Consider the following 15,712-nt stretch of genomic DNA (forward strand, 5'->3'; position numbering starts at 1 on the left):
GGCCCACTGTGGGAGCCATCCTGACCCACCCTACCTGCACTCATGTGTATTAATCATTAACCTGAACCCAAACTGCAAACCAGAGCTGAAAATGTCTGGTGATGACCTACTTGCTGTTGGCTGTATTGTGGGGGGGGGGTTGTTGCTTGAAAAAAGTATCAGAGGACAGAGAGACAACAACTACTCACCCATCTTTCTTAAGTCTATGATCTTGAGTGCACAGCTGATAACTTCTTTGGTTTCTTTACATGAGTGCACAGCTGACAGGTACAGTGGTTTGTTTACATGACATTACAGAGTTGCATATTTAACGTGTATTTAACTGTCAGTGTGGACAGAGAGACTCTTGCTGCTGTAAGAACACTTTTGGGCCTGCATATTTACAGATATAAATATGTCAGACCTCTGCAGATTTCCCAGGTCAAAAGCCAAATCAGAAAGCCTGAGTGCAGCAGCGCTGATGAGAAAGCTGCTTGTTGTGTAAGAGAGAAAGGATTTGCCAGGAGAAAGTGTAACAGCTTACTCAGAATGCTGCTTCGTCACTTTATGACCCAAACCGCCAAAAACACGCAAAATTTTCTAACAAACTAACCTGAACAGCCCAACCTGTGGGTCAGCCCATGGGACCTGCTGGGTGTGAGTTGAATCACTATAGCAGCCAGTGTTATTGTGTTATTGCATTGTTGCTACAAATGTTCTTTACATAGGTTATATTTTGATTTAATCAAAGACTGAACTGATAAATGGATTTAACCATTTAAAAAAATAAACATGACTGTCCCATTGCACTCTTACTAGCCTAGCCTTTTCCTTTACTCATCAGAGTGAGGTAGGTGTTTTTGATGTGTCTGAAGGTCCAAAGTTTCTAATTTATTTTTGCTAAACAACATATTTCCTTCACTGAAATAAAGCAGAGAACCATAACACGTTGTAAAAGTAAATCTTAAGGTAATCTGAAAAGTTCTCGGTGGTTTTCTTGGTAATATGCCAAAATGTGTCCCACCTGACTTCACCTGACACCTAACTGAACTGGCAACGGCTACATTTTACTGAAACCATACTTTATGATTCCATGCAACAAATAAATGTCATAAATGGCAACACTACAACATTTCACAAAGCAGCATTGAACATGCAATTAAATTTGAGCTCTTAATGTTTTCTGAGAATGCTTCATAGAGGAGACACAGAACTGCAATAACTAACTGCTGCACTGCGTTTTGGAAGCACTGGACACAAAAGCTATTTACAACAACCAGTGTGCACAGTTTGGAGACCATCTCGAGGTCTGTAGCAACAAGTCCTCCCATCACAGTACGACTAGGAGACTGTCTTGTTGAAAGGTCTGAAATGATGGCAAATTGACACAAAGACTTGAACAGTTCGAGAATAATACAGAAATGATTCCAGCAGCCTTTAGTTCTGTATTTTCTGGGCCCTATTTTTTTTTGTTTTTTAATAATAATTAACCATAGAGGTTCACAATGAATTCCGAAAACCTATGTATCCTCCAAAGCAGCAAATGTTCAGCTTTCAGAGAGTCTGAGTGGGACTGCTCATGGTACTGGGAAGACTGGAAAGAGGAGCAACTGGGTAATTTAGGTGAAATTAACATAAAATATTTAACAGAACTGATGCATATTAATGAATAATTGCACATCTTTGAATGTGCAAAACCTACAGTCTGTTGTTACTGGTGTGTGTGCGTGCGCGTGTATTTAAAAACATGGAAATATTTTTTCAAATCCGTAACAAAAGCCATCCTGTCTGTATTCAATTTTTTCTTAAATTAAGAAGGTTGTTGTTTTTTTAAATATGCAAAGTGAAGACAAATGTAAAATGCAACAATGTGTTTCAGCTCTGGGAGTCAAATTATGGAATGGACTCCCTGCTGATTTGAAATTATTTTGCTCTCTGTTGAGTTTCAAAAAGTCTGAAAATGTAAAATGATTACAGACTATAATTTTAAATGATTGAGGAGTATATTTTTTTTAAGAATTCATTGATTTGTTTCTGTCTTTGGCATTGCTGTTTCTCTGGGTTATCCTTATGTTGATATAGGTTAGGCCTTGGGCTTTAGCCTTTTGCCTTTTTGGTTGTTGACTGAAGCAATATATGTGAACTAATCTTTGTTTTTCAAGGTGTTTGTGAACGAAATCAAATTCATTCATTCATTCACCCCGATTCTACCTGTTCTAGCTGGACTCCAGCAGGGGGCAGTAATGCAGCTTTGAGTGTGATAGGGACCATACTTGTATAAAAAGAAGAAAGAGCTTGGCTGCTAATCTGACCAATCAGAATGGAGCAGGAAGTGCTCAAACAGCAGGAATTTTGAAGTTCTGGCCATGGATGGATTATAGGGAAGTCATCATCTCAGGCTCTCTGCTGTTGCTGACGGGTCAGAGATCTTCTGGTCCACCTCACAGCCGTCAGAGAGCGTCAGAAAAACACTGAACCTTCCGTCTCTGAGGATTAACGTTGACGTCACTCAGTACTGTAGGTAATGCTCGTGCCACTGTCACAGAAAGGTGTCGCAACAATCTATCTATTCAACACGGCTCCATATCTCATCCTGTAACTCCGCTCTGTACAAATATGATATTGCATCAATCATTCTTTAGTTCTGCACCAAGAAATCTAACTGTATAAGTTTACGTTACGTTGCATTTCCATTAACTCTGTGGTCAGTTGTCTGTCTTCTCTGTGTCGTTCACCTGAGAGCTGTGGAGGCTAACTTCAACATGTGGAAATCTGTAACTGTACTCGTGTTTTGCAAAGTTCACAATCTTATTGTTTGGAGGAGCTGTGAATCTGACAGACACTGCATGCACGTGAACCTGTGACGTGGAAGAAATGCGCCACCTTTGGACTTTTTTTTTTTTTTTACTGATAATCTGTAGGGGTTATACTGGTAAACTGGGACACTTTATGAAAAGTTAGATTCTGCGTCAGTTTTAAGTATGATTCAAATGTATTTGCCCTTAATATAATAGTATGCTAAATAGCTAAAGCGCTCTACCTTACTGAAGCCTACAAAAGGACAAAAGAAAGAAGGATCAAACACAGGACAAGCTCACAGTGACCCAAAAACACTTTTCACAAAGTGGATGTTTGTCAACCTGATAAACATCCAGTTAGACTCAATGGTGATCTGATTAGATTTTGATGGTTTGGATGAAAGAAATGATGTCATAGCCACAGAGCCAAGACTCTAGGATCCTCACTGAGTGCTTATCCTTTTTACTGTTTACCACCTTGGTTCTGTTAAACTGCACTACACAAATCCCGTTGCCTCTCTGGAGCATTCCTGCTCCCTTGTTTCCTCGCTTTCCCGGACCCTGGCCGAAACCCTGGCTGTCCCTGAAAGTTGTGATATCTGTGCTGGCGTTGTGAACTTGCCTTTGGTTGTGCTTGTGCTGTGGCTGCACTGATACTGTACCCCCCACATGCCCTGATCGTGCTCTTGGTCCTGGTTGTGCAGATGCTGTGATCATGCCTTTGGACACCTCCCTATCAATATATGCATGAGAATCTTATCAACACCTACAATATCATCATAGAGTGCATTTGATAATTTCGCACCTATCGTTATTGTGTTATGACATGCGTCTGTTTCCGTTATTGCTTTGCATCTCTCCCCCTCTCCCCCTCTCTAATTCTAATGCAGCATTGTATTCAGTTGATCTGTATAAATGTGATTACACAGTCTTAAAGGCTGCATAAATGTGACTTATTAAGCAAATGATAGAATTACAGCCGGTATTCATTGTTTCTCCTTTTCCCTCAGAACGGATGATACAGACAGGATGCTGACAGACAACATGGATGAACCACACACAGACTTTATCTACTGCTGTGGAGCCATCACAGAGGTGCTGAAGTTTGGCTCCCATCAGTTACACTCTGAAAAACACAAGGTGCTTTTTCTCATCATTCCAGGTGAGTTCTGTATACATGAATGTGCCTCACTTTAAGTCATACCAGCAGAGACAGGCCCCACATTATCAGCTCATGTAGTGACCCGAGTTGTGTGTAAAATGACCAGGAACAAAGTCATGCACACCAACAGTGTGGTGTGTGTGTTTAGTGGTTGGATTGAGTCAGCAGCAGCTCAGGGTTCATGAACACATGAACCTCTCCATGACTGTATCAGCTGGTCTGTTTAGGGCTGGAAAAGAACTTTAGTTTTTTTTCCTTTTAAAAAAATTAGTCCCAAGTCACATGTGAACTGCATTCGCTGTCATAATGTAAAAAGCCTGAATTCATAAAGCAGAGGATGTAGTGTGATACAAATGTACCGTAATGATGAAATCATTGCCATGCAACTGTAGTTGAATTTCACTCTTAACTTATTCTCGCTGATGCACTATTGAAAGTTACATCTGATTGGATTTGATTTGATGTTGTACGCTGCAGGATTCTGCAGACAGCAGAGCACAGTGAAAGTCTGAGGTGTGAATGGCTCACTGTGGCTGCTGCTGACTATCCCATCACTCCCTGCAAGATTTCAAACTGATCCATTGTCAAAAAAAGATTAAATAATTTCCTTTGAGTTATACTTAATAAAAGTCAACTATTTCATCAGTTAAATGCTTTTAATGTGAAGCTGCAGCAGGAGGAAATGTTCAGTTTGCATCAGCAGTAAGTTGGTGCTGATGCAAGAGTCGCCCCGACACCCAGTTCATAAAATTGCAAAAATATAGAGAATGCAATACTTTGATCAGTGAGCTGTAGACTCAGTCACCTTTGTGTTAAATAATCTGTGGACAGGTAGTGACTCAACAGACATTTAATAGATTAAAATGTTTGAGATTATTACTTAAATTACAAGGAACAGCACCATGACAGTTAGGACATAAGAGAAACATGTTTAAATTGAGTTATCAGGTTGTTGTGTGGGGGAGTGTGCTGATGTTGTGCTGTTTTCACTGCAGGTAATCCAGGTGTGGTGGGCTTCTACAGGACCTTTATGCAAACACTGTACAGTATGTTTGAATCCCACCACCCAGTTTGGGCTGTAAGCCACGCTGGCCACTGTGTGCCCCCGCTCTCCATGGACATGGTGGAAGGTAATGACTGTTCTCCAGTTCTTTACATGCTAGGGTTCCCACGCTAATCCAAGTACATTGGAAGAGAGAGTGTGAGTAAATATTAGTGCCTGAATGATGTTGGATTTTTGAGGCCAATACCAATTTAAGACCAAAAAGAAAAAAATCACATATTATCAATATTGCGGCCTATTAAGTGAGGTTTTGAGTTGGACTGAAAATAGAGCTATTCTGTCAGCCAGTTGCAGAAATGAACATATGATCCCTGACTTATGTTTGATGTGCAGCTACCTGCAGAACTGCATCCCCATCTTCAGAGCAGAACTCCCACACCTTACTGCCCGGTCACTGTAGCTTTTCAGTGGGGGTGATAGAGGAAAGAGCAATTCAATTTATGATGGCCATTTTTCAGGTGTAGAAATAATTTTTTACTGATCTTGTATTTAATGTATAAAGCTGGTCTGAAAAGTAACTGGAAACTATAAGCTGTGAAATAAATGTCGTGGAGTAAAAAGTGCAATATTTCTCTTCTAAAGGAATAACAAAGCAGTGGCCGCAAATGCTCAAGTGAAGTACACGTCACTTTTTATTTGTTTTTTCCTAAATACACAAACCACACATTTAACAGTACAGTTGTCTCAAAAATCAGAGGTGGGAGTGAGTCACACATGCAAGTCACAAGCAAGTCTTACCCTTCAAGTCTCAAGAAAGAAAGATGCAAGACAAGTTGAGATTTGTAACTTTTTGTTTCTACAGACAACTCGTCAGCAGCAGAGCAGGACATGTTTGGTCTGAACGGGCAGATTGAACACAAGCTGGCCTTCCTCAGGAGACATGTCCCCAGAGACATCAGCTTGGTGCTGGTGGGACACTCCATCGGCTGCTACATTATTCTGAACATGATAAAGAGAAATCCTCAACTCAAGGTTGCACTCTATATCTCATTATGTTTCTTTTTGGGGAAACACATTCCCTGTTCAGTAAAGCATGTGAGCATCAAATCATCAGGAGGAGTCAGTGGAAGGTGTGGACACAATGAGCAGCCTGTCACATGCTGTCCCTGCTCTGGGTGCGCCTCATGTTGAAAACAGTACACCCACCTCATGCAGCTGTCCCCTCTCTGTCTTAAGCCCCTCCCACCAGACGACCACGGGCATATGCATGTGCTTTATACAATAACCCAGTGCTTCCCATACATTCATTGATTCTTATTTGATGAAAAAGAGCAGATCCTGCGGGGAGTGGCAGCTATGGTTTGAGCTGACTGGATTCAGGTTGCTATGGCCGCTAACTCAGGGTCGGTCTCTGGAGCTACTCTACCCCTCATCCAGCGAGGTGGTCTATGGTGGCAAGGAGTGAGGCAGGGGACACTCTGTGGCCCTTTTCACAGAGAGATGACTCTATAGAGCTGCTGCTAAGTCCTTCCCCTCCTTTGCATTTTACCCTGAGTGAAATGATGGCAGCATCATGTTGCTCCATTTTGTGGTTTGAAAATGGTTCTGGCATCACAGGACCAAAAGAGGCGTGACAGGCATGATGTTTAACACAACGGCATCTGCCTCACATGTGACACAATAATACAAGCAGCAGCAGCACTTTCTAAATAACATCATTTACCATCTCTGAATCTCATTGTTTTACCTGTTCGTGGACATTTACGGCTGCCGTTCTTCTTCTTTGAATTAGCAGCTGACAGCTACTTTTAAAATTTTAAAAGAGTGGTCATACCCACAACATGTCATCAAAACATCATGCCCACCCTGCCAATGGTCATTTCTTTCTGGCTTTACCTTTTACTCAGACCCATAGGCTGTATATAAAGATGGACAACATGAATTTAGTTCTACAATAAGTGGCTTCTACAGTCCATTTGCTCACATTCCGTGGGGCTACTTGTGATTATTTGGACTGGTGTTTTGGCGGGAACTCCCCCACTGTGAATATTGATACTGTGCAGACTCTGGCTAGAGTGACATCACCAGTGCAAGATGGCCGTGGCCATTTCCCGAATATTTAGCTTCACTGAAGCATGGCTTGGGGAAGTGGGGGCCTTTTGTCCATCTTTATATACAGTCTATGCTTAGACCTCGTTGCAGTGCTGTTGTTACTTCCTGTCCCAGCTCAGAGGCAAGACCACTCTGTTCTCTCCTTCCTCAGTCATACCTTATACACAGAACGACGAGGCGTAACAGTGCAATGTTCCTGCCTTGAGCAGGCAGTGTAAAAGCAGCTTGTGACTTAAGGGTCTAACTGACATTACCTACATAAATGTGAAGTTGAAGCCACAGTCGTGAGCCTCTCAGATTAACAGGAGGCTTAACTATTAACAACAATTTTTCTCCATCTCTGAAACCCTTCACTGATACTGCAGTGTTTTTTATTATTTTTGTTTATTGTCAGACTCTTTTCAGACTCTCTGTTTTTCTTTTGTTGTGTTGCTCTGCAGTGTAGGTAGTTGTTGCCAGCGCTGGAGTAGCAACTTTCTCTGTAGGATTCTCCTCCATTGAATCAGGCTTTCTCCTAAGCAGCCTCCATGCACATCAGCCTTAGTAGAACAGCCAATAGGAACGCCCTCTCTCTAAAATGACCTGTGATTGGCCAAAGTTTTCCATCTGGGGCTAGATTCTTTTAAAGCATGAAAACAGAGCCAAGAGGAGGGCCAGAAGAATAACTTTCTGCCTCCCCTGTCTTTAAAATGCATGGAAACCTCTTTTTTTCTGGGTTTTCCATAATAGACAGCTTGTTATCTCTGTGAGTGTTTTAGCTGCTCTGATTTGTTTTGAATGTCCTGTTGATCCAGGACAGCTCCAGTGCCATTTGTGACCTTTGTGTGTGTTTTGATGCAGATTTTAAAAGCCATCATGCTGTTTCCCACTATCGAGCGCATGGCTCAGACTCCTCAGGGGAAGGTCATGACCCCTGTGCTGTGTCACATGCGTTATGTGGCCTACCTGCCTGTCTTCCTGCTCTCTCTGCTGCCTGACGGACTCAAAGCCTGCCTCATCAAACTGCTGTTCTGTGGCATTCGCTCTCTGGACCGCAGTGTGGTCCAGCCAACCACGTGTCTGCTCAGTGGAGACTGTGCAGGTTGGTTCTGCTCTGTTTGACTGCTTACATTAAGTGCCAGCTAGATGTTTTGCTGTACAGCTTGTATATCAATGATATAATGCCACCATTGATGCAGCGTCCTCAAGACACAGCCGTAGGATGTGTGTGTGTAATCAGCTGCACAGCTGTGGAGCTTCTGCTGTGCTGAAGTCCAGGGGCCAGATGCTTCAAACTCTGGAGATTCACCACTAAAACTGTGTGCACACATAAATCCAGAGATGTGCAGAAGCATTCCTTTTGTCAGATTTTTTAAAGCCATGCATACAAAGCACATTTGCTTAAGTACTAAATGGCAATTAAGTACAGTTTTTGAGTATCTGTACAACTTAACTTTAGTGTTATTTTTTATGGAAACTTATTACTTTCACTCCACTACATTTAAAAGATAAATATTGTACTTTTGACTCTCTTTACATTTGATTTGAAGTCAGCCGATGATTGTTTTTTCTTTTCTTTACACAAAAATCCATATACTATACCAGACATTTCAGGCCAGACGCTCTTCTTCAGCATGTACTTTGGCAGTGTCACAGAGGAAGCTCACAGGTGGGGGTTATTATAAGTCAGCACATCAAATCATAACCAGTGCATCCCAGCAGGGGAAGACAAACATTTTTCAAGTCACAGAATTACATGTATCAAAGCACGTATGTTTACATGATAAAGAACATACCTGTTTACTTGATGAACAAAAAGTATACACACTTATCCTCTGTCTTTGAATCTAAGGCAAAGTGATGTTGCTTTAAAAGATTCATCAGAGTTGCATCTGATCCTCAGTAGCTGACTGTGCAGGAAACTTCTTTTCAGAATGATAAGTCAAGTCAAGTCAAGTCAGTTTTATTTATAAAACCCATTATCACAAAACACGGTTTACCTCAGAGGGCTTTACAGCATACAACATCCATCTACTCTTAGACCCTCACATTGCTTAAGGAAAAGAACCCCTGTAACGGGGGAAAATATGGAAGAAACCTCAGGAAAAGCGACAGAGAATGATGAGGGATCCCTCTTCCAGGATGGACAGACGAGCAATAGATGTCGTATATAACAATTGAATTATAATGACAAAAAGGAAAGAGAGCGAGAGAGAGAAAGAGAGATGGGAAGAGAGGGGGAGAGATGCACAGCAATAATGGTAACAAAAACGTCATATTACAATAACGATAGGTCTAAAATTACTAAATGCACTCTATGATAGAATGTGATGTTTTGTGCAAATATTGTGGGTATTGATAAAAGTCCCATGCGTATTTGGATAGTGGAGGCGTGACTCATAATAATGGCAGTAGAAGGTCGCATCAAGCATGATCATGGCATCGGCGCAACCAGGACCCACAACACAGGCGTAGCTTCAGACAGGACCACAGCAAAGGCAAAACCAAGACCACGATCAGGGCAAGTGGGGGGGTACAGTAACAGTACAGCCACAGCACGAGCACGACCAAAGGCAGGGTCACAGCACCAGCACAGCCATCACTGTGATCAGGCGCAGCCAAGATTGCAGCCAAGATCCGGGAAAACTAGGAAACAAGTGAGCAAGAATGCTGCGGAGAGACAGCAGAGTTAGTGTAATGCAGTAAACAGACACGAGTGTTTGCAGATGGAGGGAGCAAGAGAAAGAAAAGTTCCCCTCTTTTTCACCAAAACATCCAAAAAAGAAATATGAGACAGAGGATATGAATGTGGAATATTAGATAACTTCTCAAAAAGGTACGCCAAGTTCAGAGGTCTGAGTTACTGAAAGCAGACCCAGAGACACCTCGCAGGGTCCTGCATCTTTACGTACAGCCCTATATCTAAGTCTGTTCACAACACAAAGAGATATTTTTTATAAACCTCCTTCAACTTGTGTGATTTCTTAGTTAAATCAGATTTTCTGAGGAGGCCCTCTCATTTTCTTTACCAAATCCCCAGTGGAAATTTTCCTCCTCATAACTGCATACACTGGTATTCTGTGATTATAGGGCCATCATTTCATTCATCCTGGTGTAGACTTCAGAGAATATAAAATATGAAATTTGTTACTTACCTGTTGAAAAGTCAGTGAAATCTATTTTATGTTGAAAAACAAAATGACAGTTAAAAACAAGGATCTGTGAACATAAATGATCTGTCCGTAATCAGGAAGAGAAATCATCGGTGGCAAGACACTTCAGTAATCAGACACAACTTGAGTGAACTGCAGTACGTAGAGACACAGAGAGGAGGCAACAGAGACAGAATCCTCCTCCAGAAGGAGACATCATCCTGACACCCTTATTCATGGGCTGAATGAGGAGATTTCATTTTTTTGCTTTGTATGAATTGTATTTTTGTTCATCAAGTGAACAAGATCGTTCTTTATCATGTAAACATGTGTGTTTGTAAATTTTTTTGTCACCCCCTGCTGGGATGCACTGGTTATGATTTGACTGACTTATAAGAACCCCCACCTGTGAGCTTCCTTTTGGACATTGCTAATCTACATGCTGAAGAAGGGTATCTATCCCCAAATGTCTGTGCACCAATATTAAAAATTATAAGACTATATATATATATATTATAAGAGTGCTGTCCTAATCTTTACATCATTAATATCTACTTTGAGGATTCAGCATCCAGTCTCAAAAGTTTAATGGTGAGTGAGAGTGTTGTCTCATTTTGTTTTGACCTCAGTGAACCCAGCTCATCTAAACATGTCTGCTTTGTTTGTGTGCCATCCTTCCTGAAATGCATGTGCAAGAAGGCAATAAGGAGAGACATGAACACTGAAACACACATTGCACACTTTGTCTCTCCAGCTTGCTGCGTCTGTCACTCACCAAAATGTAGTCACTTCTGCAACTTTTTTTTTTAATTAACCTCAAAATTTCTTTCCATCTATTGTGTAAAACGAATTACAGATATGTTAAACTTCAAGCCTGCGTCATTTCATATTTTTAGAATGAGTGAAGAACAGCGATGACTCGAGCAGTGTGATCTGTCTCTCTTTGTAGCGAATGCCATGTATATGGGGGGTCAGGAGATGAGGAAAGTTCTGGAAAGAGACAACATAACCATCAAGAAAAATCTTGAAAAGGTAAGAAACAGCCTGCCCAGACTGATCCAGCCAGGTAGAAGTCCCCAGCAGAGGCCACCAGCTCTGAGGTCACTGCTCCTCCTGGTGGAGAGATAAACCAGTGCAACTGGTTTCCACACACAATGTTAGCAGAGTTTCTAGTTGGCCCATGATTACTACATTACTACAGGGAATCTTAGTCCAACCACAGACCAGTTTATTAACTTCAAGGTTAATTCTGGGTTTTCAGTACTGCTGGTTCACTTATTACCAGGATAAATCACCATGGTAACTGGTGCTAGCCTGCTCTGCAGCAGGTTGACTTCAGAATATCAGATAACAACCTGTTTAACCCCTGACCTCTGACCAATCCCATCAATGGAAAAAAAGTGTGCCGACATGGACACAAGTCCAGAGTGATGGGACTTTCAGGTAAACAGAGTTAAAGATCAATATTTTTACAGAGTTACTAGAATCATTTTGTTGGTCCAGACTTTATGTTTCCACTGGTTTTAAAACAGAGATTCTAACAAATGTAGAGATGGTTTACAACATTAGAAACATGACAGTGATTTGATTATTTGATCCTGCAGTAATATCTGACAGTGCGTTTGATTTGACACTGATTCATCACTGCAGCTCACAATAATAGGAGACACCTGTGTGTTGAGAACTCTCATATTATTTATGAAAAAATATCCACACACTGTTAATTGTCTCCTGTTATTATAAATGCAACATTTGGGTCTGAAAGAGCTCATCAGTCATTAGCTACTTTTCCACTCTTTACTTTGGTAGCAGGAACAGTCTGACATCACTGCAAGTGTTTTTATGTGAGATACTCAGAGTGGTATCTTCACCTGACAACAGCAACAAATAGTCCTCTTCATGTATTATTAGTCTTGGCTTACTATTAATATTTGGAAAAGATTTTTGGTGTTTCTACATCTGATCCTGCAGTAAGATTACAGGCTGTGGTTTACATTTCACACCATTATATATGACTTTTTGCAGTCCCATAAATAGGAGGTCAGCTGTATCACAGTTTCATAGACTGTTAACATTATATCACAAGAGGTACTTCATTCTCTGTTCTGATGATGTTCCTCATGATTAACAGCCCCGCCTCTTTCACATCAACACACTGGGTGCTGGAGAAGGAAACCCACAGTGGACTGAGCAAGTTGATAACCAGTTTTGTGGTTCAGGTTATCCAGAACACCAATGTTAGGGTTAGTTTAGCCGGATAACTGAAAGATAGCCAGGGTTTGTTGAACTGGCTTTGTAGTACAGGTCTCAGGTCCCAGTGAGGATCCAGCACTGAGGGATGGTAGGTGTTTGTGTGTGTATAATTCTGTAGTGACATTTCTCTACTTGTGGCTACGAGTGAATATTTGATAACATAAAAGCCACATGACACATAAAGACAACATGCTTGATAACCAGGTGATGTTTTATTTGTGACATGCTCTCTTCAACTGTTATTGTGAATAAAATATTTGTGTTCTTATTTTCAGCTCATCTTTTATTATGGAGCCACAGACCACTGGTGCCCTGTTCAATATTATCATGATATCAAGCAGGACTTCCCCCGAGGAGACTTCAGACTGTGTGAGAGAGGATTCCACCATGCCTTCGTCCTGGAAGCAGGACAAGAAGTTGCCAAAATGGTGTTTGAATGGATCTGTAGAGATGTGTTCTTCCTCTGACTGACATGAACACTGAGGTGACCAGTTTCTTTTTGATATATATATATATATATATATGTAGACTTAATGGAATTGTAAGCTCAGTGCTGAATTGCAAATATTAATTAAAATATATTTTATCAATGTTATGGCATACTGTGGTTAATGATATGGGAATTTATCTAAAATCCATTTTAATTATTTTTTTTTTGTATTTTTCATTGATTGATTTGTGCTTTAAAACTTTAAAACTGTGATAAATTACATGTAAATGTGATTGCATGGGTGCTAGACCTCTGTCTACAGATAGATTACTGTCAAAAATTATTTCTCCTCTAATAGTCTGTTTACTTTTACAGCTAACACAAAAAATATTTTGTGTATACTGTTTTCTTTAAATTCCTCTTTTATGGAACCATCCTCCAATTTTGTTCAGGGAGGCAGACACTGTTTCCACTTTTAAGGGTAGACTTAATAAACTTATAATCGGGCTGGCTCAGGTTGCCTGAACCAGCCCCTAGTCAGGCTGACATAGGTCAATCTGCCAGAGGACTTTCTATGATTTTGCTCCCTCAATCTGAAAATGCTCATGTGTGTTTACTGCATTACGCTAACTCCGTTGCCTCTCCGGAGTATTCCTGCATAATTTATCCTGGCACTGCACACCTGACAGCTGCTATAATGTCCACATGGTCACAGCATTAAAAAGAAGGAAAATGTAGCCTATAGATTTAATCAGAGATTTAATTCTTTTTAAATTTGAGAAGCACCTCTCAGCTTCTGCTGTGGTCATGGATGTGGTGATGAGGATTTTTAGGAGTTTCACATTCTCATTCATATTTTACAGCTTAATAACATGAAAAAAACACCTGCACCTTGACAAAGTAATTGATCAATATATCTTATTTTGTTTTTATGTATTTGTAAGTAAGATTTGTAAGTAATCTTACCACTTTTAAAATGCCAGATGACTGATTTCTACAAAATACAGTGCAACCAACTCTGCTGCAATCCTCTCAATTTCCTCTAGACTGCGTGTCCGACGCTTCTTTGCCAGCTGAGGGACACTCACAAACAAAAATCATTGCACCTAAAAAACACTGATATAAGAATGTGAAAGCAAATAATAATAAATCATATCAAAAACAGGATTTTAATGTCCTGCTGAAACTGCTGGATGCACTGATTAGTATGGACCGAATCAATGTTCTTATTTTGATGTCTGGCATTGAGATGGTCTACATGTGGCATGATGTGGTGGAAGAGTTTGAGAAAGAACTTGAAATCCTGATCACCTAGCAGCATAGCAAAGGCCCCTGCTTCTCTGACAGTTACAGATCAAAGTCACCTGAGTCTCGAATTGTCTCAAAACATTGAATGAGGTCCTCTCTGTGCTCAAACACGGTGTTGATGGTATGGCTGTGAAAGTTCAATCTAATGTTGCTGGATGTTGGCAGTTGATGAGCGAGCCACCACTTTGTCAAGGACAGAGGTCCGCTTGGGTGATTTGGAAAAGAAGCTAGCAAATCCACCAAGGTCAGAAAAAAAATTCTCCCCTTGGATATGTGAGAGGTGGCCTGTTGCATTATCAAACTGAGTTGATGTGTGTAGCAGTGGATGCAGTGGGCATTAGGGTACTCATCCTATATTTTTTTCTGTACACCTGCAGTGGCACCCCTCATCACGCTGGCTCCATCATATGCCTGGCAGATAAGTTTAGCTTTTTGATCCTCAGGAAGAATGACAGCAAGTCGTTCCTATAGTACTGCAGCAATAGAATCAGTTGTAGCTGACAGCAGGGGAACAAACTCCAAAAATCTCTCCTGCATGTTGTTTCTGTCATCAATGTAGTGCAGTACAAGCACAAGTTGGCGCTGTGTGGCAATATCCATAGTTTCATCTGCAATGGATTGCAATGAAATCTCTACTTTGGGCTTCTTTGATGATGTGTTCTCTCACAACAGACAGCATGCAGTCCAATAACTCGTTTTGCACCGTTTTTGAAGTCCCCTTAAATACAGTGGCGTTCTCTAAGTGCTCTTTCAGCACCATCAAGGGAGGCAACAAAATCCACCAACCCGCACAATATCCGAGGGTTTTCGAAGGTCTCACTCTCATCATGGCCACGCAGAGCCAACTCAACTCACATTGACCAAATAACATATAAAAATAATATGTACTGGCTGCTGACAGATGCTAAAAGACTGAAAAAACATCTTTATTTTATAGTTGTTTTTATATACATCTAAATTATATTTAACGTGTTTAAGTAAATTTTAATTTCTTGATATATGTGGGGTGGGGGGTGGGGGGCCCTCGCGCCCTCTACTGGCCAACCGCCACTGATGACCACCAAGATTTAACCAGTTCATCCTTGAGTCCAAGTGGAAATTTGTGAGAAATTTCCTCAAGGCGTTCTTAAGATATGGCATTTATGAAAATGGGATATAGTATGGACGAGTAGACATGCTGAAGCATAAAAAATAATTCAGTAGATCTGAAGTGAAGGAGGTGGGGAGTTGGACCATTGAAAACAATGTTTCTCTAAGTTATAAACAACTCACTAGAATACTGCTTTGTCACTTCTTAACCATCCTAACGGAACAGCCCCTGATATTTTCTAACATAATCAGCCCTAATCATTAGATGGTTTGGTTCCCATAAACACAACTGATATCAATACAAGTGTTAGTTTTGAATAGTACTTTAAAAGAGAATCATGAGCAGTTGTAATCCAGAGGGTTATTACCGAGTCAACCAAGCCCGGATCTTTGAAGTTCAGTTTTCCCTCCAGTGTGACCAGCTGCTGCTCCTTCCTCTATCCCACC

The 15,712-nt window shown here is 40.9% G+C and overlaps 1 protein-coding gene across 2 annotated transcripts; it reads left to right on the plus strand.

Annotated features, from left to right (window-relative positions):
• Window positions 1-2,323: 2,323 nt before the first annotated feature.
• Window positions 2,324-12,921, plus strand: ldah (lipid droplet associated hydrolase). 2 transcript variants are annotated; one of them, XM_042501347.1, is made up of 7 exons: window positions 2,324-2,500; window positions 3,788-3,939; window positions 4,935-5,069; window positions 5,805-5,974; window positions 7,895-8,135; window positions 11,135-11,217; window positions 12,714-12,921. In XM_042501347.1, exons 2-7 carry the CDS (start codon window positions 3,807-3,809, stop codon window positions 12,903-12,905), a joined length of 954 nt encoding a protein of 317 aa, XP_042357281.1. In that variant the 5' UTR covers window positions 2,324-2,500; window positions 3,788-3,806; the 3' UTR covers window positions 12,906-12,921. The 2 variants fall into 2 exon arrangements, with proteins under 2 accessions (XP_042357281.1, XP_042357282.1); XM_042501348.1 differs by having other exon boundaries at window positions 2,324-2,496.
• The last annotated feature ends 2,791 nt before the right edge of the window (window positions 12,922-15,712 follow it).

Source organism: Plectropomus leopardus, chromosome 14 (genome assembly GCF_008729295.1).
Source record: "Plectropomus leopardus isolate mb chromosome 14, YSFRI_Pleo_2.0, whole genome shotgun sequence".
NCBI lineage: Eukaryota > Metazoa > Chordata > Actinopteri > Perciformes > Serranidae > Plectropomus > Plectropomus leopardus.